The 25,152-nt window shown below is 42.5% G+C and overlaps 1 protein-coding gene across 11 annotated transcripts; it reads right to left on the bottom strand.

The window, feature by feature from the left end:
• Positions 1-1,287: 1,287 nt before the first annotated feature.
• On the bottom strand, positions 1,288-24,652 carry ST3GAL5 (ST3 beta-galactoside alpha-2,3-sialyltransferase 5). 11 transcript variants are annotated; one of them, XM_083571600.1, is made up of 7 exons: positions 24,438-24,652; positions 11,503-11,624; positions 9,193-9,307; positions 8,447-8,790; positions 7,713-7,899; positions 6,657-6,815; positions 1,288-4,633 (listed from the first exon to the last, which is right to left on the bottom strand). In XM_083571600.1, the coding sequence occupies exons 2-7, from the start codon at positions 11,544-11,546 to the stop codon at positions 4,370-4,372; spliced, it is 1,113 nt and encodes a 370-aa protein (XP_083427726.1). In that variant the 5' UTR covers positions 11,547-11,624; positions 24,438-24,652; the 3' UTR covers positions 1,288-4,369. The 11 variants fall into 11 exon arrangements, with proteins under 11 accessions (XP_083427726.1, XP_083427718.1, XP_083427727.1 ...); XM_083571592.1 differs by having other exon boundaries at positions 11,513-11,624; positions 24,146-24,639; XM_083571601.1 differs by having other exon boundaries at positions 24,259-24,639.
• Between the last annotated feature and the right edge of the window lie 500 nt (positions 24,653-25,152).

The raw sequence follows: 25,152 nt of genomic DNA, 5'->3' as shown, positions 1-25,152 counted from the left end.
CCCTTTCCAACTGTACAGTTCTGTGACTGAGACAAGGGTTGGAATCCCCACTCAGCAATAAAGCACCCTGGGAAACTGGTTGGCCACTCTGAGAAGCGGAGTGCTGGACGGGTTAGGCTTTTGGCAGGCTCGTTCCAATCATACTCTGTCCCCCACATCCTTCTCACATTGCACAACATCTTCTCCATCCAATTCTTCAGTTATCCTTACCCTCTGCCATGCTGAATAAAAATATAAGGTAATGAAGAAAGAGAACAGAAAGTCAGGTGGGATGCTTGGTATTCTGAATCAAATGTTGTACTAAACTATTTAAAGCAGCAAAGCGGACGGCTCCTGTCCACTTTGCTGCTTTAAAGCGAGCCTCAGAGGAGGGAAGGAAGGGGAGCCATGGCTCCCGTCTGTCCCTCCTCCGTGGCTCGCTTTAAAGCAGCAAAGCGGTCAGGAGCTGCCCGCTTTGCTGCTTTAAAGGAGGAAAAAGTGCGTCTTATGGAGCGAAAAATACAGTACTTAATGTATGGGGGACATTTAGATTTCCACTGTTGCAAAACCAAGCACTTCAGCTCAAGTACTTGAGTGAAAAGAAGTGAAAAGTACTTGTACCTATTTTACTTCCAGAGTGGTTCCATACAATTCATCTGCACAGATTTTGGGTCTTCATGACACAAAATGAGGTATAACACCTTAGGAAAGTAGTGAGAGGCTCACAAAAGAGGCCCTTGCCTCATATTAAAAAAGGATGTTGGACAGCATTTTCAGTATTCAGAATGTGCATTTTGAAGAGTCCATTGTGCAATGTACTGAGACCCACAAGACAAACCACAGCGCTACCCTCCTTCAGTTAACCTGGTGCAGTGTTGGAGCCAGGCCTGACAGGTAAATTAAGAAAAATCCCAAACCCTCTTTTGAGAATTAGCAACACGTGGAAGTTTGTTGTGTTTGTCATTGGGTTAATGTAATTCTTTTGGAAATTCAAAATACGGAACATTTGTTTTATGTTATATTTAGTGACTGCCAGAGTCATCATCTTGAGACATTGGTATTAGGCAAGTACCTCTCTTTTATCCTCCCTCTGCCCTCCCTCACCTCAACAAATATATTGAGAAAATAGACTACCTTCTTTGCATCACAGCTTGTGTTTTAACTGGATGTCTACTATCCCATTAACAGATCTGATTCATTCAGAACTTGCTGTAGACAATTTGACTGAAGAGCAGACGACGGCTGTCTTCAGTACATATAAGCGGATATCAAGAACACACACCATCATTTCAACAAGCCAACTAAAAGTTTGATGGAAATAACGTTTATTATAACCGATGCAATTCATACAAAAATTCATTAGTACTTAGGTAGGCCCCTCCAGACATCATTTTTTATTGCACACATTCATAATAATTTGTGCTTGCAATGCCAGTGTGGTGTAGTGGTTGCAGTGTCAGTCTAGGATCTGGGTTCAAATCCCCACTAGGCCGTGGAGCTCACAGGGTGGCTTTGCGGCAGCTACTGCCTCTCAGCCCAACCTACCTCACAAGGCTGTTGTGGGAATTAATTGGGGAGGGGGACATAAATACAATAAATAAAATAAATAAAAAATTTGGGTGTACTTTCCAATAGTGTTCCCACCTGCAAATGTTTTGGGGCGATCTTGCCGCTTCGTTTCCAATCAGTGCATATCCTGCAATGTCCTGCTAAAATCCCATCACCTTTTATGCCACAAATGTTCTGGTTTATTTTTGTTCTGTTTTGGCTGTGCTGGGGAGGGAGCAAAGCTCAGTGGCAGAAGGTCTGCCTTGCAAGCAGAAGGTCCCATTTTTGATCCCCGTCATCTCTAGGTAGGGGTTGGGAGAGACTTGTGCCTGAAATACTAGGAAGGCTGAACGTTGTGCTCCTCAAATTCTGATTATATGAATTCAAGCATGATCTAAATTGGGTGCTTTCTTACCGAGTGTGTCTAAATTGAGGGCGAACTCCTCTTATGTGCAAGACAAGCCAAATGAAGCTGGTCAGCTTTCTGACTTCTTTTTCATTTGGATGTAGCCAAATCCTTGAACTTGCTGAGATATTTGTTCAATAAGCATAGGCTCTTGGGAAGATGCATGTACAGGGTTCCTCCCATTTAAGTGTGTTCAATCTACACGCAGCTCTGGAAACCTATTATTATTCCTTTTCCACAAGCACTTACAGCACTAATTGAGAAGAGTGCTCCATCAAGACTGCCCACCTCTTCCTTGTCCTCGTTTTGTTGTCAACCACCCTGTGATCTCCTGATGAAAGGTGCTCTATAAATTTAATAAACAATGATAACAGATAGCACTGAGCTAGATGGGTCAATGGTCTGATTCTGTATAAGGCAGCTTCTTATGCTCCTATTGCTCCTCTGGAGATCAATAATGTGGCATTAGGGAAGCATCGCAGAACTAATAAAGCAGAACACATCCACTATTTTTGCACTATTCATGTGGCAAGAAAATGATGCAGAATATGCCTGCAATAAAACACCAGTCTGGAGTGGCCCTAGGTCCTATGTTACCCATGATAACTGCCACAGTCTCGCTCCCTGCTATCATATCAGGGTAATAACTTGAGAAGCCAACACTGCACTTTTACACCAGGAACCACCCCTGGAAAACTGGGCTTCTTCCACATGATCTTCTGCAGGGGTTTCTCTTGTTAAGAAGAAGCATCTCTACTGTGGGTCCCATCACGCCACCGGGACCACATGGGAAGCTCATCTTAACAGAAACCTCATTCTTCATGAAATTACTATTTCACACTACAGCAACCAACCCGTAAAAGTAAATAATATTTCATTTGTTGTTTCTACATACACCATCCTTAACATTAGGACTGGGGAACTGTCAGCCCTCGAGACGTTGCTGGACTCCAACTCTTACCACTTCGTGTGAGGATGGTAAGAGGATGTTTGTTGGTGTAATGGTCCCTTGGCAGCGGCATTCTGCAATGGGCAGCAAAAAAAGAGGCGCCGAAATCTTGCCTCTCCTCCTGTCCCCATCTACCGCTGCTAACAGATGAGTGCTTCAGAAACAGGAGGGAGTTCTCTGGGTTTGCGATTCACAGCAATCACCCACATTGGGGGTAAAGGTAAAGGGATCCCTGACCATTAGGTCCAGTCGTGGACGACTCTGGGGTTGTGGCGCTCATCTCGCTTTATTGGCCGTGGGAGCCGGCGTACAGCTTCCGGGTCATGTGGCCAGCATGACTAAGCCGCTTCTGCCAAGCCAGAGCAGCGCACGGAAACATCGTTTACCTTCCCGCCGGAGCGGTACCTATTTATCTACTTGCACTTCATGCTTTCGAACTGCTAGGTTGGCAGGAGCTGGGAACGAGCAACGGGAGCTCACCCCGTCATGGGGATTCAAACTGCTGACCTTTTGATCGGCAAGCCCTAGGCTCTGTGGTTTAACCCACAGTGCCACCCGCATCCCTCACATTGGGGGTGCCCCCCCAAAAAAAAATCACGGGAGGAGGGCTGCATCAGGTCCACAGGTTTACCACATTTGAAAGACTGAATCACGTGGGATATTCAGATCTTATGGGAAGCTGCCGTATCATTGCTATACCTCCCTAGGTAATGCATGACTTGGAAGGAGAGAAATACTTAACACCTAAAAAACACCTATACTGTAATACTGTACTGGGTTATCAAAATTGTTCTTATTTGCTTGTTTCAAGGAAGTCAGCGTCTTCACAGTAAGACGGATATCAAACAGCCCCAGCCCAGACCATGCTTGGTGATTATTGGTCTCTAAATTGGTCTCTAAATTGGGAGTAGATGCTGCACTTTCTGGCCATGTCACTGAAAAGGGGCTTTGGCTCTGCAGTGTAAAAGGCTCACTGGAGGAAGAATTAAAATGTCAGGAATACGGTCTAAGGAAGGGAATGTAAGTGATTGCTTTACCCAGTAATGAGAGTCACTTCCATATCCCAATATTCATGTTCTCTAATAAAAATTAAAATAAATCCACACATTTAAAAGTGCTGCACGACGTTAGAATGAACCACCAATTGAGAACTTTTTCATTCATGAAGTCAAGAAACACAGCTCTAGGCACAGTAACCTATATAATAAAAAGGTTCTGGATCTCTTTCCAAACACTAAACCATTAAATATGCACTAAGGAAATTTAAATTACCCACAAAATCGTTGTGGGAAGCAAAACGTTATTTTCATGTACATTAAAAAATACTTACCCAACTGAACATAAAATTAAAAAGGAAAGCAGCTGAACACAGTAATAAAAAGTCCTTTAGGGCATCCTGCAAGATGGAAAAACTGAGAGTGCCTCCTTTGGGGTGGAGGAGGCTGCAGGAACACACAGAATCCAGTCTTTGGGATCATTTTCAGTCACTAACTTGTCTTTCCGCAGAAGTTGCAATGTATTCCTCCACTGAGGTCTCTTACAATTCTCTCTTTTATCAGCTTCTGAAGAAATTTTGCTTCTGTAGTCACATTGTGCATTCTCTGGCTGTTCATCGCAGCCATGCAAAGATTGTCAAAATAATGCAGTGGGGTGTTGGGTTGACTCAGATCGTATCCAAATCCAGCTATACTCACTTCGTCACATAAATGCGAGGCCAGAACCACGGCCATCACACCGATTGTAGGCACATTCTAAAGGGGAGGAAATTACATTCCCAAATTAGAGTATGCTTGTTATATTAGGGTGACAATGCCATATTACACACTACAGCTGCAGAAAATCAACTACCGTATTTTTTGCACCACAACACTCACTTTTTTCCTCCTAGAAAGTAAGGGGAAATGTCTGTGCGTGTTATGGAGGAAATGCCTACGGGTGGCATGCCTACAGATTTTCCTCCTCTAAAAACTACGTGCGTGTTATGGTCGGGTGCGTGCTATAGAGCGAAAAATACGGTAATTACTAACAAATATAGTAAAGGAATCAATTAATAGATCATCACCTTGTCCAAACACTGGCAATCAGAAGATGCCCTAGACTTAAGCCATGCCTGATATTCTTTGCTTGGTTTAAAAATGAAGAAAATCATGAAGAATGTGCATGCAATTATGATTTCTTATGCTATCTCTGATATTTTGCATTCCACTGCAATTTGTTTAATTTGCACAAGTCTGCCTTAAGTTGCATTAGATACTTTCTTAGCTGTTTGCAATATTCTATTTTACTTGACCGTTTTTGTTTTGAAACTGCAGTTTTACTGAGAAATTGTGATCTACCGTTATTTGCTGAATTTATTTAGTTATCTAATGCCAAAGGCACCAGGTGACATCAATAAAAATTAGTTAAAGCCATCCAATGCAGTCAATGGCAACTAGTAAACAAAGAAACAAAACTGACCACAGCAAACAAAGGAAACTAAAAACAAAACCACCACACTAACAACCACACTTTTGATCAAGAATAAAAGTAAATGATGTTAAAGGTACAGTGGTACCTCTAGTTACGGACTCTATCCATTCCGGGGTGCCATTCGCACCCCGAAAAGTTTGTAACTAGAGCACTGCTTCTGCGGGCGCGGAAACCCGTAAGTATACACTTCTGGGTTTGCCGCATTCGCAAGCTGAAAAGACGCAACATGAACCTAACACAACACAAGGTATGACTGTATTAGCTGATCATAGATTTGTAGAGCTGGAAGATGGCCAAAAGCTGATAAATTTATTTGTCTTTCAGGTGCGACAAAATTCTTGGCTGTTTTTGCTGCACAAGACTATCAGGGCCACACTTCTGGAAACTTATCAGCTTTGACAGGGAACACCCAGGGGAAGCTGCTGGTATGTAAATATTGTCGATAGATGAGATATGTGTGTCTGTTGCACGTTACATAAAAAAGTATTTCCATATCCATGTCTAATGGAACTTAAGACAGACCTGTGCAAATTAAACAAAATTGCAGTGGAATGCAGTCAAATGATATATAATGAGATGAAAAAGATGGTGAAATATACATTCTTAAAAAAAACAGAAGCATTTTTACTTGGTATTATAGGTGAGGACATTAATAGACAAGATGTTAAATTGTTTTTACATGCAACAACTGCGGCAAGAGTATTGTTAGCCCAGAAATGGAAACAAGAAGAAATTCCAATGAAAGAAGAATGGCAGACAAAATTAATGGACTATGCAGAATTGGACAAAATGACAGGTAGGATTCGAAACCTGCGGGACCAGAGATTTACAGAAGATTGGAAGAAGTATATGAATTATTTGAAGAGCAACTGTAATCAACAAATTACGCTAGTAGGACTACAATAAGTTTTGTAAGGAGAAATATACAAAGTGTTACAAAGTAGAAAAAGATAAGAGATATTGGTTATGAGTTTGAAATGTAACAGGGAAGATAAGAAATGCATACTGAGAGATTAGATTAGAAAATTTTCAGACAGGATTGATGGAAGTCAAAAATTTGAATAAGATGTAAAAGTATGTTTAATTACTGTTGAAAATGATATGTTAAAAAAACTAATTTTATACACACACACACACACACACACACACACACACATATATATATATATATATATATATATAAAACAGCTGGAGACCTAAGTTTGGGGGACCGTGGATTAAGACATTTTCATGTATCCTTAACAATGACTGAACTGCAGCAGAAAAATGCAAGCATCTTCTTTTATCCGCAAAACATACACACACCTTGTCCCAGCCCCAGAACATTGCTCGAGGTTCAGGATACTCCAGAATATCAAAAGCTGTCTCTTTGACTATTAACGGGTTTAAGATGCGAATGTGTTTAGGTAGCACTGGTATTTTCTCGGCTACCTGCTTCCAAAAAAACAGCCGCATCCAGAGTGGCTGCAAGAAAAAGAATATTAAAATGATTACAAAGTTTGGAATCCATAACGTACGTATAACACACACTTCCCAGGGTTATGAGTCATAATACAGTCTAATTTTTATTATACAACTGCCCTCCCAAAACACATTTAGGTTTGGAAAAAGTGAAGAGTACACATAGTAATAGTCCCTACTAGCTATTTCTGTATAAATCATGGGACTTACATGTTTAAGTCACTCCTAGCCATGATGGAGGTAATGCTTTGCCTCCATGGTGAACTAAATGTTCTTAGGTAAAGGTAAAGGTAAAGGGACCACTGACCATTGGGTCCAGTCGTGGCCGACTCTGGGGTTGCGGTGCTCATCTCGCTTTATTGGCCGAGGGAGCCGGCGTACAGCTTCCGGGTCATGTGGCCAGCATGACTAAGTCGCTTCTGGCAAACCAGAGCAGCACACGGAAACGCCGTTTACCTTCCCCCGCTGGAGCGGTAGCTATTTATCTACTTGCACTTTGATGTGCTTCGAACTGCTAGGTTGGCAGGAGCTGGGACCGAGCAACGGGAGCTCACCCCGTTGCAGGGATTCGAACCACCAACCTTTTGACTGGCAAGTCCTAGGCTCTGTGGTTTAGACCACAGCGCCACCAATTGGAAGAACAGTGCAATACGTTCCATGAAATGGGATAGACATTCTCAGATTATGCAGACTTCCAAGAATTTTGAACAGTAATCATGAAAACCGTATTGATTCTGGCAGTCCTAAGCTTAAAAAAACCCTCTCAATGTTATTTACACAGGTAATATCAGGGCTTTTTTTCAGCCAGAACTCAGTTCTGGTACCCCTTTTTCTGGAAAGATAGGACTGAGTAACAGGAAACCCAAATGTTGATAAGGTGTTTATACGGCTATTACTTACAAGTGTTTCATTTTTCACCATTGCTTGAATCCAGTCAAAATCAACACTTTTAAACAAAACAGCAACAAATAAGCCATTTGGATAATACTCATGTTCAGATAAGGGGGCACCTTCTGGATATGTCATCCTTATGGTAGTTTTATTACCAACATCATCTGTGTATCCCTGAACTGGTGCGTTATTTAACCTGTAAAGTAAAATAAATCACATGAATGAGTGCCCATCTTAATGAGTTTTGTAAAGACAAACTTAAAAGATCCCTCTGTATTTCCTGCTTAACTACAATTTTAGATTCATTTTGAAACGAAAAAGCATACAGTGGTACCTCTGGTTGCATACTTAATTCGTTCCGGAGGTCTGTTCTTAACCTGAAACTGTTCTTAACCTGAAGCACCACTTTAGCTAAGGGGCCTCCTGTTGCCGCCGCGCCACCGGAGCACGATTTCTGTTCCCATCCTGAAGCAAAGTTCTTAACCCGAAGCACTATTTCTGGGTTAGTGGAGTCTGTAACCTGAAGATTATGTAACCTGAAGCGTATGTAACCCGAGGTACCACTGTAGTGACAATCACATTTTAAACGGTCGTAACTAGAAAACGACCGATCACAAACTGAGCACAGGAAGAACAAATCTAACAGAGGCTAACGTTTTTTCAGCAAATTCGATTCTGAATTTCAGTCACAGCTCTATGTTTCACTCAAAACCTTCAAGGGGGGAAAAAAAAGCAATATCTACCTTATAACAATGTCAAATTGGTTCAGGGCATAGCCCAACTCCAGTCCATTAAGAATCCCGCCACTCCCAACGACAACACAGCGTTTACAAGGCTTCGATTGCAAGCTTTCCGGAAGGTCATATTCAGGTAAAAGTTCCAACAGGTCTTGAAGTTTTTCGGAAAACTTGTGAAATCCAAAGGGCGGTTTGTATTTGAAGACGGCTTCTTGCGTCTTTATGTCTCTTCTTACAAAAGGAGATGCGTTCATACTGTACTTTCCCATAAATAATCTGCCCATCCCTTTCTTCACAAAAGATGGCCGGCACTCAGCTTGAACAACTTGCTCAGCATACTTCTGTGCTCTCTAGAAGATGAAGACACAGAAGTTAAGCTGTACCATGTTACTTTGATTTACAAACTTAATCTGTTCCGGAAGTCCGTTCTTAAACCGAAACCGTTGCACGCTTTCCCTCATGAGGCCTCCCGCCGCCAATGCCCTTCCACCGTTCAGATTCCGTTCTTAGACCGAGGTAAAGTTCTCAAACCAAGACACTATTTCCGGTTTTGCGGAGTTTGTAAACCAAATTGTTCTTAAACCGGACTGTTCTTAAACCGAGGTACCACTGTACATGCAGTCTTAGAAACTCAGATATCTAAGCTAGGGGCCAAATGGCTCCTAAAGCCAGGGTCACAGTCACCAAAACCGAATGTCTAGTTGCCATTTGGGGGCTAAAGTTGTATTTTTCAGTATGACATAATAACTAACCTTTGCGTGCTCAGGGTTGACATAATGAATTCTTGCCATGTCACATTCTTTGGAATGAAAGCTTAATTTGACCATGTAGACAAAGCAAAGGCCAATCACAACTAGGATGACATGCCTAAAAATAAAAAGGAGAAATTTTGTTATTTCTCTACAAGCATAAAAGCACTAAAAGGTGTCCCATAAATGTAACATTTATTCGCAATTCAACACTAAAACGAAAATTACACATACCAATAAAATCAAGAAAGGCTTTCTTTCATTGTATATTTTTGTGTGCAATTTTCTAGAAATGGAAACTGGACAACTTGAGAGCAGTCCAAGAACAGTCAGAGTTGGCACACCAAGTGAAGCTGGAAATGGGCACCCCAAGCCACTGATGCCATCTGGGCCTCTAGCAACAGCAATGCATCTAGAAGCTCCCCAAACTGTGTACCTGCTCCTTCAGGGGAAATGCAACTCCACTCAGAGCTGGTACACAAACCAGTTCCCAGACTTGAGAACTGCTCGCCCATGTTGTTGTTGTTTAGTTGTGTCCGACTCTTCATGACCCCATGGACCAGAGCAGGCCAGGCACTCCTGTCTTCCACTGCCTCCTGCAGTTTGGTCAAACTCATGCTGGTAGCTTCGACAACACTGTCCAACCATCTCGTCCTCTGTCGTCCCCTTCTCCTTCTGCCCTCCATCTTTCCCAACATCAGGGTCTTTTCCAGGGAGTCTTCTCTTCTCATGAGGTGGCCAAAGTATTGGAGCCTCAACTTCAGGATCTGTCCTTCCAGTGAGCACTCAGGGCTGATTTCCTTCAGACTGGAGAGGTTTGATCTTCTTGCAGTCCATGGGTCTCTCAAGAGTCTCCTCCAGCACCATAATTCAAAAGCATCAATTCTTCGGCGATCAGCCTTCTTTATGGTCCAGCTCTCACTTCCATACATCACTACTGGGAAAACCATGGCTTTAACTATACGGACCTTTGTTGGCAAGGTGATGTCTCTGCTTTTTAAGATGCTGTCTAGGTTTGTCATTGCTTTTCTCCCAAGGAGCAGGCGTCTTTTAATTTCGTGACTGCTGTCACCATCTGCAGTGATCATGGAGCCCAAGAAAGTAAATTCTCTCACTGCCTCCATTTCATCCCCTTCTATTTGCCAGGAGGTGGCCATGATCTTCGTTTTTTTGATGTTGAGCTTCAGGCCATATTTTGCGCTCTCCTCTTTCACCCTCATTAAAAGGTTATTTAATTCCCCCTCACTTTCTGCCATCAAGGTTGTGTCATCTGCATATCTGAGGTTGCTGAGGCTCGTCCATAGGGTCGCCCTATTTCCCAATTCACATCTAATATTAAGACTCCAGCTCTTGACACAAAAACCAGACCCAAATAGCAATCCAATGAACACTCACTGGGGTTTAAGTCCCAATGAAATAAGCAGGACTTGAGTAAAAATGCAAAAGACTGTGCTATCAAAACCATTTGATTACATTATCAACAACATACCGTATTTTTCTGTGTATAAGATGATGCTTTTTGCTTAAAAAAAAATTAGGCAAAAATTGGGTGTCGTCTTATATACGTATCTGAAGATGTGTGCATGCACACGAAAGCTCATACCAATAACAAACTTAGTTGGTCTCTAAGGTGCGACTGGAAGGAATTTTTTTATTATTTTGTCTTATATATGGATAGTGAATGCAGAGGGGGGACGTGTGGTTAATGGCAGCAGCAAGCAGGAGATTGGCAGCGGCAATTGGGAGGATAAACAACTTAATTTCTTAATTTTGGGTTAAAAAAATAGAGGTTGTCTTATACATGGGGGCGTCTTATACACGAAAAAATACGGTAATCTGCCACTGGATTAAGGGCTCATCCACATTTCTGCTTGTCCAAGCGGTTTTCCCCTGGCCCTGCTCTTTTCCAAAGGAAAACCTGCTCTTTAGCGATAGATCAGAACAAAAGGCAACTGGGACAAACCTGAATTGCCATTTGTTCCGATTGAGCACTAAAGAGAGGTTTCCCCCAGAGGAATGCAGTGGAACAAGAGGAAGTACGGATAAACCCTAAGTCTGAAAATAGTATTCAGAAAGCAGTGGAATAAATCAGAAACTTTTTGTAAGCAAAACACAACTTCTTTTTTCTTGTGCTTTCACTGAACCAAGCATGGGTGGTGTTCTTTTTTTAAAACATTCCAGGATTTAGTGGCAAATATAACTTTTAAAACAAATCCAGCAGTCAGGCTTTAACACCCTACCCCGTAAGGAGAAATAATAAACGAGATGTTAAAACAAGAATTTACGGCTGATATCATAGACAGAGTCACTTACTTGAAAGTACCTTTTAAAAACCCACTTGGCCTTTTCATCTTCATGTGCAGGTACCTTAGAGCATGGCGCAGAACACAAGCACTCCTTTTTCAGGTTAATAGTGTGATCTTCACTCCGCATTGCTGCAAAGAGAAATCCTGTTAACAAGGTTAACATTGCACTTTAAAAGAAAACACCCACCCACAGTAATTGACGGTTTCCTCCATGCAAACAGTATCTCTTGCATTTTCTAAAAAACATGACGATAACATGGTGAAAGCTTAATTACAATTTTAGCTCAAAATGCACCCTTTGTTAACGAGGTTCTTACATTGCTGCAACATGCAAGAGGGTGCTGACTGAACAGGACTCGGAGAAGATAAAATCCGTTAGAAAGTGTATTTAAAGACCAGTGAATGTGACCAACTATAGTTTGTTAGTCCAGTAGAACCTTAGAGACCAATTAAGTTTTTATGAAAGATTATAATAATATCAAACAGAAATTAACACCACATTATACATGAATGAATTTTGGAGAAGAAAGAAATAAGGAACAACATATACAACTAATGATTATATGGAAAACAAAATAAAATATGAATATTTTAACTTAACTCAAAAGAGCGTCTCCACCCCCATCGTTCAGCCCGGCCACTGAGATCCAGAGCCGAGGGTGCTCTGGCGGTTCCCTCGCTGCAAGAAGCCAAGTTACAGGGAACCAGGCAGAGGGCCTTCTTGGAACGCCCTCCCATCAGACGTCAAGGAAATAAGCAGCTATCTTATCTTTAAAAGCTTTCTGAAGGCAGCCCTGTTTAGGGAAGTTTTTAATATTTAACACAAAATTAACTATGCCTTAACCATTGCTGAATTCTACATTATCCTGGCTGTCTCACCTACATGGCTTTTGGTTTAAGAGTTCCCAATCCAGTGTGAGATTCCAGGGAAGAGGCTCCTGTGGTTTTAGATAGAAGTTAAATGAATCTGTTATTCCAGGATATTTGATCCTGGAAAAATCCAAACAAAAAATGACTACAGGTAAAAATTAAAGAAAAATGTTTTAATCCCCCCCCCATAGTGAAGCCTGAACCTCGAGTAGAAATAAGAGCAGGGCAGATAAGCTTCACTTAGTGTAAAATTATTACAACTACTAAGAATGGAAGCTAAAGGCAAAGTTTTCTTCTCCTTGTGTATTCCAGAGAAGATATGCTATCAAAGGACGCAAGAATAAGCTGCATCTGTGAAAAAGAGATGAAGCGAAGATGGAGTCCAGAGAAGGAAAATGCAACTTCTATCTTTTCCCTGACATTCCAAAAATCTTCTCTTGCTTGTTAATCCAGGCATAGGTAAACTCGGCCCTCCCGAAGTTTTGGGACTACAACTCCCATCATCCCTAGCTAACAGCACCAGTGGTCAGGGATGATGGGAATTGTAGTCCCAAAACATCGGGAGGGCCGAGTTTGCCTTTGCCTGTTTTCATCCCTGCTTGCTCAAAACTAAAATCTGCCTTGATTTGGCAAGTGGCAGCTCACAGGGCAAACACTTGCAGAAACAGTTCCCTATTGTTCTAGGGTCTGGCATTATCCCAAGCCTTATCGGGGTATAAGGGATTCTCACCAAGGTCACTCAGAGCAGCTAAAGAGCCTTATGTCTTCTTCTTTATCCTGGTACATGATCTCAGCCTGACTGAAACCTTGCCAAGCCTTATGTTGTTATATGTTCTGGCTGAGGTCCCTGGGAGAGAGAAACTTCTGCCCTTAAAGCAGACAATCCGGCCAACTGCATGGGGACAGAAATACCTGTGTGCATTCCCAGAACAAGCTACTGTAATGGTAAAAAGAGGGCAGGAGTGATTGAAGGGAAGGGCAAAACAATAACCACTCACCCTAGATACACCCTAACCACTAAACCACACCGGCTCCCCAGAGCACTTCTGCTATGGGGCAGCTTTATAAATTAAGTAAGCAAATAACTAAATGTGGGGAAAGCAAAACGTTACTTAGAGAAGGATCTGAAATATTTCCCTTGAGGCTTGAATTTGTTCTGAAGATTGAAAGCTCTTGACTGGCTTGGGAGCAGAAGAGTAGAATCTAACCAAACTGAGCTAGATTCCGGATTATTTGATGTTTTAATGTGTCGTAAGCTGCTTGGAGATTTTTTTCTTTAATATATAAGCAGTATAGAAATGCAATGAATAATAATAATAATTAATAATAGTAATAAATCTTATTGTAAAAAAAGGCAGCTAGACATTCCATTGTGGAGACCATAACCTAGATTTAAGGTGCCATTTGGCGATTCTCTTATATATATGAGTTTCTAAGTAGGTCAATAACTGTGACTCAAGTCAGTAGATAATTAACTCTAAAGTGGTTGACCGCACAGTATGAATCTTCCCTTGTCCTCCAGATAATTAGCTGTGATTCTCCCTTAACCCATTTCCCAGGAACTTCTGGACTTTGAAGGGATCCACTTACGATTCACACTTTTCTGCTTTTCATTCTCTATAACTGCTTTGCATCATACCCTCCACCTGCCTTAAAGAGGTGAAGTGAATTCCACTGTGTGTCGTAAAGCTATCCAAGATCACTGACTGATAAAGGACTTACAGAAATAAAATACCGATTGTCAAAATGACAGGGGGCTATGTCTTCACCACGGGGCAGCAGAGCCTGTAACTGCAAACACCCCCTGGAGGGTGGGTGTGCATATTTCCCTGCATTCTGCGCATGAAATATACTGAAAACCTCCTTGAAGAAAACCACACGGAGTCAGGAGTGAAGGCCATGTTTTATCCTCACTGCAACAGTATTGTCAAGAAATAACAGCAACTCCTCCTGTATACGGAAGAACAAAAAGCTGTGTGTTCAGGACACAATTTGACGCATTTGCTGCCTGGACCCAATGACTTCAACCCCTGAGAATCAAGTCTGCTTCTGCCTCCATAATCTTATCTCAGGTTTCTTGAGCAGCTGGCTATTAAACTGTGCAGGCATGACCATTATTTCACAGCACCACCCGCATCTGCCTGCCATCTCCACATCTTCACACTATTCCAGCCCAAGGAAAACTATGCAGTGTAGGGTTTTTGTTTTTTTTTAGCAAGAGAGGCATCTGCGCAGCCTCACAGCTCATCCAAGAATTAACTGCACCCAGACACCAGAGTATGCAACATTTTGAAAGGCAGTTATAAAAATGTCTGCCAGGTTCTCAAGTTCCGTTTTCATTCAGGTATTTTTAAATATATATTGGGCACACATCATGCTTGCATTGTTTGCAGGGTACTTCTAATGTAGGAGTGCAAATATCCAGAGTGTGAAAATCACAGTGGCGTAACGTGGGGGGTGCAGGGGGGGCGGGCCGCACCGGGCGCAACATCTGGGGTTAGGGCAAATCCATGGGTTAGGGGGCGCAAATCCACGGGTTAGGGGGCGCAAATCCACAGGTTAGGGGGCGCAAATTACTTGTCTTGCCCCGGGTGCTGACAACCCACGCTACACCACTGGAAAATCAGATGGGATTACTATGAGGAATTATAAAATATGCATCAAGCCATTGTGTCCGCTAAGAAAACATGGCGTTGACTGGGTTTGAGTCAAATCCCACAACCCTCTGCATCTCTGGCCATTTCCTCTACTGTCCATTTCTCTTGCTTGACAAGTCAAGTACACAGCCCAGTTGCCAGTTGCTTCGCCAGGCATGCATCCTGGGCCATAAAAGATGTATATCATCATATGTTAATCTTAGGGCCAGGAAACAGATTTTCACAAAAAGGTGATAATGAACTCTATCCTCCCTGCCATCCTTCTTATCATGCATATTGCTCGTTATGACCTCCAGGGTTGCTGAATGCACTCCTTTGTAGTTCTGTGGGACTGTAATGTAATTGAAAAATTTTGGGAAATGATATACAACGAATTGAAGAAAATGTTCCATTTAACATTTGTTAAAAAACCTGAAGCATTTTTGTTAGGGATTGTAGGGAAAGATCTGCCAAAAAAGCTGAAAAACATCTTCATGTATGCGACAACGACCGCAAGAGTTCTAATAGCACAAGGATGGAAGACTGAAGAAACCCCAACTAAAGAATCACGGCAAGAAAAATTGATGGACTATGCAGAACTGGCAAAACTGACATATAAGCTACGGGACAAGGATAACTGTGATTTTAAAGATGAATGGGAACCCTTTACAAAGTATTTCAAGACGCAACAAAGCGAACTGGACTCCTTGGCTGGCTTTGAATAAACATCCACAAACTTTTTATTGATAATAATCAGCTAAATAGTGTGAGGATCTATACAACTGTGTAACATGCAGAAAACAGCATTCTCAGAGAAACCAAAGACTGGAACTGAGGGAAGTTGGGGGGTGGGGATGGGTGGGTTTTGTGTGGGAGGGAGGAAAAATGGGGAAAAAATAAGGATGATATGTTTTTGGATAATATGTTTTGTTTTAATTTTGAATAACACTTTTTTAAAAAAAAAGAGAGAAAAAAGAAGAAATATGATTGGTTCTTACGAACACTGTGTAAAGGGTTCTTTTGTTAATAAAACGGCCTGGATGGGGGTGTGGAGATACACACTTTGCACTTCCTCCGAGAGCCTGGCCAGTCAAAGCCTTGTGTCTTATTTTAATCAGGGTCCAGTCCTTTTCCTTTGGCCTCAGAATGCAACATGCTAACTGCTGTTGTTTGAGCATGAATTAATATTTGCAACATGATACAGCTCTGACTCTATTCTAGAAGCCTTCGGCTTTTTAAAAGTACAAGCTCTAAGTGTTTTAGCATAAATGCATTTTATATTTATCTATGAAATGTTTCCAAAGTTTGAAAGCAAGTGCTAAGAGGACAGTAATAAATTAAGAATGGAAAGGAAGCAATGGCAACTCCCTCATTAGAGGTGCCAAAATTCTGTTAACCCACCCAGTGCATGCAAATATCTACCACTGTTCCATCTACAGTGGACCTCGGGTTAAGAACTTAATTCGTTCTGGAGGTCCGTTCTTAACCTGAAACTGTTCTTAACCTGAGGTACCACTTTAGCTAATGGGGCCTCCCGCTGCCGCCGTGCAATTTCTGTTCTCATCCTGAAGCAAAGTTCTTAACTTGAGGTACTATTTCTGGGTTAGCGGAGTCTGTAACCTGAAGCGTCTGTAACCTGAAGCATCTGTAACCCGAGGTCCCACTGTATTTTTAAACACCAGTGTTACATTATAAAAATGGTGTACAGATGTATTTCAACACCAGGATGCCAAAACTTCTAGACAATGGCTGTGTACACACTACTAACTTAAAGGTCATTTTCACTGTGTTTTAAATGCATTTGCACCCTGTTGTACACATAAGCACAGTTTGAGATGCATCTACATCACTCACTGCATGTGAATGGCATGCAGAGATCAGTCAGGAATGCCTTTACCCAATGAGCAGTTCTCAATTCAAATCAAAGCTGATTTGGGGGGGGGGGGAATGCATCAAAATGCAGTATTTCACAAGAAACTACAGAATAGATATGGATTATGGCTGATGTTGCGTATACAAGCTTTTCGAAGACAGCAGTGGGAGAACACAGGATGAAGAGTAAACAGAAATGTGCAGACAGCCAGTGTTAGAAATTCAGATATATAAGCTAGGAGCCAAATGACCCCTTAAACCAGGATTGTTGTTGTTGTTGTTGTTGTTGTTTAGTCGTTTAGTCGTGTCCGACTCTTCGTGACCCCATGGACCAGAGCACGCCAGGCACTTCTGTCTTCCACTGCCTCCCGTAGTTTAGTCAGACTCATGTTTGTAGCTTCGAAGACACTATCCAACCATCTCGTCCTCTGTCGTCCCCTTCTCCTTGTGCCCTCCATCCTTCCCAGCATCAGGGTCTTTTCCAGGGAGTCTTCTCTTCTCATGAGGTGGCCAAAGTATTGGAGCCTCAGCTTCACGATCTGTCCTTCCAGTGAGCACTCAGGGCTGATTTCCTTAAGAATGGATAGGTTTGATCTTCTTGCAGTCCATGGGACTCTCAAGAGTCTCCTCCAGCACCATAATTCAAAAGCATCAATTCTTCGACGATCAGCCTTCTTTATGGTCCAGCTCTCACTTCCATACATCACTACTGGGAAAACCATAGCTTTTACCATACGGACCTTTGCTGGCAAGGTGATGTCTCTACTTTTTAAGATGCTGTCTAGGTTGGTCATTGCTTTCCTCCCAAGAAGCAGGCGTCTCTTAATTTCGTGGCTGCTGTCACCATCTGCAGTGATCATGGAACCCAAGAAAGTAAAATCTCTCACTGCCTCCATTTCTTCTCCTTCTATTTGCCAGGAGGTGATGGGACCAGTGGCCATGATCTTTGTTTTTTTGATGTTGAGCTTCAGACCATATTTTGCGCTCTCCTCTTTTACCCTCAATAAAAGGTTCTTTAATTCCTCCTCACTTTCTGCCATCAAGGTTGTGTCATCTGCATATCTGAGGCTGTTGATATTTCTTCCAGCAATCTTAATTCCGGCTAGGGATTCATCCAGCCCAGCCTTTCGCATTATGAATTCTGCATATAAGTTAAATAACCAGGGAGACAATATACAGCCTTGTCGTACTCCTTTCCCAATTTTGAACCAATCAGTTGTTCCATATCCAGTTCTAACTGTAGCTTCTTGTCCCACATAGAGATTTCTCAGGAGACAGATGAGGTGATCAGGCACTCCCATTTCTTTAAGAACTTGCCATAGTTTGCTGTGGTCAACACAGTCAAAGGCTTTTGCATAGTCAATGAAGCAGAAGTAGATGTCTTTCTGGAACTCTCTGGCTTTCTCCATAATCCAGCGCATGTTTGCAATTTGGTCTCTGGTTCCTCTGCCTCTTCTAAATCCAGCTTGCACTTCTGGGAGTTCTCGGTCCACATACTGCTTGAGCCTTCCTTGTAGAATTTTAAGCATAACCTTGCTAGCGTGTGAAATGAGTGCAATTGTGCGGTAGTTGGAGCATTCTTTAGCACTGCCCTTCTTTGGGATTGGGATGTAGACTGATCTTCTCCAATCCTCTGGCCACTGCTGAGTTTTCCAAACTTGCTGGCATATTGAGTGTAGCACCTCAATAACTGTAACCAGGATTACAGTCACCAAAACAGAATGCCTAGTTGCCATTTTGGGGCCAGGTGACTCAAAAGTTGTATTTTTCAATATGACCTTTGGGTTCCCAAAATTCATTCTGATTGTGCATACAAAATATAACGGATAGAATTCGACAGGATGTGAAAACAGTCAAGATCCAAGGATTCCCCAGGCATGCACCTCCAGATGGTGGAGACAGCGGGCATCATCCTGGCTCCCTCCCAGGCATCTTCACTTGGTTGCAAGCGGCCAATAGCCAGCTGCAAGATACAACAGGCGCCTGGCAAATTTTGAATGCTGTACACGGCCTCAGACACTGAGCTGATCCACACGTGATGGTAAGCCATGGTTTGCAGAGTAAACCATGCCTTCCTGTTAATAAATCACTCCCATTTTGCTCCACCCTGCCTGCAGCCAGGTGCAACAAACCAAGAGCCTTGGCTTAGCATTACATGTGAACCAGCACTTGCAGTTTTGCTTCTCTCCAGACCATGAGCTGATCATTCGCAATAAACCACAATGCGCAAACCAGTTCAATTATTATTATTACAGTGGTACCTCAGGTTAAGTACTTAATTTGTTCCGGAGGTCCGTTCTTAACCTGAAACTGTTCTTAACCTGAAACACCACTTTAGCTAATGGGGCCTCCCGCTGCTGCCGCGCCGCCGGAGCCCGATTTCTGTTCTTATCCCGAAGCAAAGTTCTTAACCTGAAGCACTATTTCTGGGTTAGTGGAGTCTGTAACCTGAAGCGTATGTAACCTGAAGCGTATGTAACCCAAGGTACCACTGTATTATTTTACAACCAAGCAGTGTATAAATTTTATGAAATAAATAAATAAAATTAATATTCCCGCTGGCAGTGCCTGGCAGAAAGCTCCAAAATGGGGTGTTCTTAGAGTGGGGACTGCAGAAGCGCAATAGCTCTGCTGTTCCACCAAAATGTTGCAGTGAGCAGTCTTTGCTGCTACTGACTAACAAAGCAATAAACAAGCAAATACATCTTGTGGGATTCCTCATACAGTATGTGCAAGATTTGTACAGTATCCGATAATGTGGTCTCTGCCCCTCATAGCTTTACACCACAATAAAGCATTTAGGCTCAATGCTCTAAAAGACTGTTTCTTCTCCAATGATTTCGTCTCACAGTCATGCTTGTGGTTACATCAAACACCACCAGTTTTGGATACACCTATTATTTATTTTTGTTTCATCTACAGGTCTAACAATACTTTCATGTGCACAATCACCACTTTCCTTTAAAATGTGAACTCTTTTAGATCAGAAGTGCATTTCTTCAGAACAGAATGGTGGAAGAATACCATTCTATAAAACGAGAAAGAATTGTATTTCAAAAGAACTAAATACACACACAGCATCCATTTAATTGGAGGTTTTACTCATACAAAAAGCAGCTACGAAGAGTGAAATGTTCACTGTGTGTTTCACATATATCTTTATCAAGGGGAAAACATTCATATTTATTCCTTCATGAAAACTTCAGAACTTTGAAATTCTGTTTTTGTTTGTTTGTTTTACCATTATTTTAATAGCTGTTTTTGCCCCCCCCCCCTTTTTTTGCTGAATTCGGAAGCCAGGCTGCTCACGGTTTGAGCATATTATACCTATCCTGGCCCAACTGCACTCAATTAGCTTCCGGGCCCAATTCAAAGTACTGGATCTGACCTATAAAGCCTTAAACGACTCAGGACTGCAACGCCTCAAGGACCACCTCTCTCCATATAAACTGTCCTGGACAGATAATAATCTGAGGCGCTTCTTTGTGTGCCTCCTCCGCGAGAGGTCCGGATGGCGGCAACACGAGAACAGGGCCTTTTCTGCAGTGGCTCCCCGTTTGTGGAATGCTCTCCCCAGGGAAGTTCGCCTGGCGCCTTCATTATACGCCTTTAGGCACCAGGCGAAAACGTTCCTCTTCAACCAGGCTGAATAACATCCTATATCCTTTTACATGCATTTGGTGGGACGGGGAATATTGTTTTGTTCTTGTTTTTATTATGTATATTGTGTTTTTTTTCCTTGTATTTTTAAGCTGAGGTCTACAGATGAAGGAGGGTATACAAATTTAATTAATTAATTAATTAATAATAATAATAATAATAATAATGGCCAGGTGCCCTAACGTACTTAAAGCATTTTTACCCAGTAGAGGCTGGTCCACCAGAGTGAATGGGCCACTACCTCACCCATCTTTAGGGTTTAGGAAAGCTTTTAATGTTTGATGCATTACTGTATTTTAATATTGTGTTGGAAGCCGCCCAGAGTGGCTGGGGATACCCAGCCAGATGGGCGGGGTATAAAATAATAATAATAATAATAATAATAATAATACATTTAGGCTCAATGCTCTAAAATACTTTCCTCTCCAATGATTTTGTCTCGCAGTCAGGCTTGTGATGATAATAATAATAATAATATTATTATTACAGTGGTTCCTCGGGTTACATACGCTTCAGGTTACATACGCTTCAGGTTACAGACTCCGCTAACCCAGAAAATAGTACCTCGGGTTAAGAACTTTGCTTCAGGATAAGAACAGAAATCGTGCTCCGGTGGCGCGGCGACAACAGGAGGCCCCATTAGCTAAAGTGGTGCTTCAGGTTAAGAACGGACCTCCAGAAGGAATTAAGTACTTAACCTGAGGTACCACTGTATTAATAATAATAATCTCATTCTGCCCTTTGCCTGCCCATACCTGCCTTTTTTCTTACACCCAAGTCCAGGGGGTAGCAGTGCCTATCGGTTTTCTCTTCCTCAGCCTCAGTGCTGCCCTCGAAGAACTTCAACGGAGAGGAAGATGGGGAGAAAACTAAAATTAGTTGACGCTGCCTATTTGTTGACTCATTAGCTCCAGTTCCAATTACTGTCCACCATTTGAGTCCCAACAGGCTTTATTAGAAAAAGCTCCCTGTGTGGCGTACGAAAGCCAGTAGTCAGTTCTTATCTTCAGCCTTACAAATCTAAAAGACAGAAGACACGCGAAAGAGGGATGGGGGTGAGGGAGGAAGAAAGAGGCAAGTTCGGGCACCAGTTCTTAAAGGTTCCAGTTTGTTTGTTTGCACATTTATAGCGCACATATAATGAAAGGGTTGGTGCCATGTTGTTTTTACTGTAATTATTTGTAGGGTTTTAATAGCTTTAACAGATATATTGTTCTACCACTGCTAAGACTGTGACTGTCGGCACTGTCAACATACAGGTGAAACTCGAAAAATTAGAATATCGTGGAAAAGTTCATTTATTTCAGTAATTCAACTTAAAAGGTGAAACTAATATATGAGATAGACTCATGACATGCAAAGCGAGATATGGCAAGCCTTTGGGGTTTTCATCAGCTGTACGCCATGATCATCACAATTATAACAAATAAATACATGATATTCTAATTTTTCGAGTTTTACCTGTGCACTTCTCTTCTGCAGTTTTAAAAACCTCACTCGGTGGTAGAAATTGGCATAAGAGGCTTGTATGAACGGCCAATTTTTTCCTGAACCATGTTCCACAATGCCAATCCAGTCATCATCTTGAGCAAATGCAACACTCCACTCATAGGCAACTGTTCTTTCAATTAATAAAATGGGTGTTTAAAAGGTCACAAGGGCCTGTGGGTGGAAGGTGGTATTTGGAACCAGTGTTCAAAATTCACCTGGAAGCCCATCTTTAACAGGGTGGAATTTATGCTTTTCATTCTGAATCAGGGCAAAGTGTAGGTTGGGTGTACAGTATTCTGAAAGGGGCTGGATGGCCATCTGTCATGGATGCTTTAGATGACATTCCTGCATTGCAGGCGGTTGGACTTCAGAGTTCCTTCCAACTCTGTGATTCTAATAAAGAGTTTTAATTCTAACAATGTTTAATTGGTTTTTAATGATTGCTCCCCCCCCAATGTTTTTAACTGTTCTTATTTTTATCTGCAAGCCACCTTGAGTCCCTGTAAGGGAAAAAGGTAGATTACGATGATGATGATGATGATGAAGAAGAACAACCACAACAACAACCACAACCACAACAACAACACATAGAGCGGCTTACAGCAGGCAAAGAAGAAAAATTATTTTTTTTGGAAAAACAGTACGTATAGGAGAGGCAGGGCCAGAATTCTAAAAATTCTAAAACTGGCTGGGATGGAAACAATTCAGGTAGCCTGATGGAATAACTACAGCTTGAGAGAATGACAACTTACATGCAACCAAAGGCAGCAAGAGAGATGGAATAGCGCTGCTTATTTTTTCTACCTCATGCTTTCTGGTGGAAAATGAGATCTGTAGCCCCCCTCTTTTCTCAAACTTCTCACCCCCCTAGAATCTGGAAGAGGGGCCAAAAATATTGTATATAAATACAGAGGTTCAGAAAGCCTAATTTAGTCTCCAACTACACCAAAACTATTATCCAATTCACACAAACCTGTTACAATTCTCCGGAGCAAAACACTGAATAGTAAAGTCACATTCACTAAGCCACACTTTCTTATTCTGGAATTTTATTTTCACGAACCATCACTGTCATTAAGACATTGCTTTGTCGATGTAATTACATAAAAAATGCTGAAAATTCTGATTGTGCACATTGATGGGGGGAAATAGTTGCAAAGCAAGTGAGGGAAAGGGTCAGCAGATTAAAAAGAAAAAAGGACAGATGGGCATGAAGGGAGATCACAGATCTATACCACTGGCCATTTGCCAGCCAAATACAGGAGACTGTAAGCAACACCAACTCTACTCAGAATACATTTACTGAAGTTCACAGACATGGCTAATTTAGGTCCATTAATTACAATGGATCTACTCCGAGCGGAACTTTTGGGGCACAACCCCAGGTGTCCATAATGGTGAACCTAACTAAGCTGAGCAGTTCGGGGGCATCAGGGTGAGCAGAAAACAGAGAGTGCTGATCCACAACAATGAAGGCACAACCCACCAGGAAACCTTATAGAAGTGAACAGGAACTTTCCTTTTCTTGCAAGGAGAGTGGGTGTCACATAGGCTGGGAGCTGGGAGACCAGGGTTCAAATCCCTGCTCCACCACATGAAACTCATTGGTTTGACCTTGGGCATCTCTGCCTAACCCACCTCACAGGGTTGTTGTGGGGGATTAAATGAGGGGGAGCAGCTGGGTGGTTAGGAAGAGAACCATGAGCCCCGTAGAGAAAATGCAATAAATGCAACGAAAGGCAATAAATAAATAAATGCATTAAAAGTCAGTAAATAAATGCAATAAAAAATAAATATATTAAAATGTAATACATAAATAAATGCAGTAAAATGCAATAAACAAAACAAATGTTGTGGGGGATTAAACGAGGGGGAGCAGCTGGGTGGTTAGGAAGAGAACCAGGCGCACCACCTGAGCACCGTAGAGAAAATGCAATATATGCAACGAAATGCAATAAATAAATAAATGCATTAAAATGCAATAAATACATTAAAATGCAATACATAAATAAATGCAATAAAATGCAATAAATAAACAAATGTAATAAATAAACCAACCAACCAAATAATCAATCAATCAACCAAGAAAATGCCAATCAGGCTTTGCTCGGGAGAACTTACCCGGGTGCGGGCCGTAGCCCAGCGGGAAACAGCGCCTGCTCCGCATGCAGAAAGTCCCTGGTTCGATCCCCAAACGCTGCGCCTCCCACCCAAGAAAACCCTGCAGTGCCCACCTGCCAGTCAGTGCAGCCAACGCTGACCCAGGCGGGCCAATGACCTGGCTCAGCCTAACGCAGCTGCCGATGCTGCTCTCCCTCTCCGAACCAGGGAGCCCTCCCGTTACTTGGCGACCGCGCGGGCCCGCCTCCGCAGCAAGCCGGGCCAATCACCGCCGCCTGTACCTGCCCGTTACCTCTGCACGGCCGGGCGACGACTCGGCGCTTTACCTGCGGAGGGATACGCTGCTTCTACGTTTCCGAACCGGACCCTGCTTCTCCCTCCGCGCTGGGCCTCGTGAGCGACAAAGTCCCATCGACGAGAGAGGCGCCCAGGGAGAAAGCGGGGGCACTGGCGCGCAGCGGGCAGCGGGATGGTGGACAGCCGGGCCCGTCGCCGAGCACGTGGCCCAGGGCCAGCCAATAGCTGGCAGCGAAAGAGGGAGCGCGAGAGGGGATGGGTGACCAAGAAGCAGCCCACAGAGCTAGGAATGATGCAGAGTGACACGCTGGAGCCCTTGCTGAAGGAGATTTTTTAATTTATACTTTTCGTTAGAGTTCCCCCCTTCTTATTCAGACAGGAGCTTTTTTTTTTTTTAATTGTCCCTGTTGCAAACAAAAATTGCCCTTTTCCCTTATGGGGTATCCAATAGCCCATATAGAGTCCTTACATAGGTTCCCTATTGGTAGGAGAAGATAGCAGAGGCCAACCAGAGAATATTGAGAAGCAAAGCAGCTAGTAAGCTTGATCTTTATTGAACTGTTGCAACAGGGTGCAACGGGGAGAGAGGAGGAACCCCGAAAAATGACGCGCAATACCTTATAAAGACTTTTGAAATTGCCACCCTGTAGAACAAGACCACCCCCAGAAACATCATACATATGAAGGGACCTGCTACCCAAGCCTGAACA

The sequence above is a fragment of the Podarcis filfolensis genome, assembly GCF_964270895.1.
Source record: "Podarcis filfolensis genome assembly, chromosome: 9".
Classification (NCBI taxonomy): domain Eukaryota; kingdom Metazoa; phylum Chordata; class Lepidosauria; order Squamata; family Lacertidae; genus Podarcis; species Podarcis filfolensis.
This window is presented reverse-complemented; position numbering and strand designations above follow the sequence as displayed.

What these genes read in the sequence shown, in the direction of transcription:
- ST3GAL5 (XM_083571592.1), bottom strand. Translation starts at nt 24,191, where the DNA reads ATGCGGAGCAGGCGCTGTTTCCCGCTGGGCTACGGCCCGCACCCGG. An exon ending in TGGTGAAAAATGAAACACTT is followed by an intron (nt 6,816 to 7,712) that starts GTAAGTAATAGC and finishes TTTTTCTTGCAG; the next exon opens with CCACTCTGGATGCGGCTGTT. An exon ending in TGTTCTGGGGCTGGGACAAG is followed by an intron (nt 4,634 to 6,656) that starts GTGTGTGTATGT and finishes CCTCCCCTTTAG; the next exon opens with AATGTGCCTACAATCGGTGT.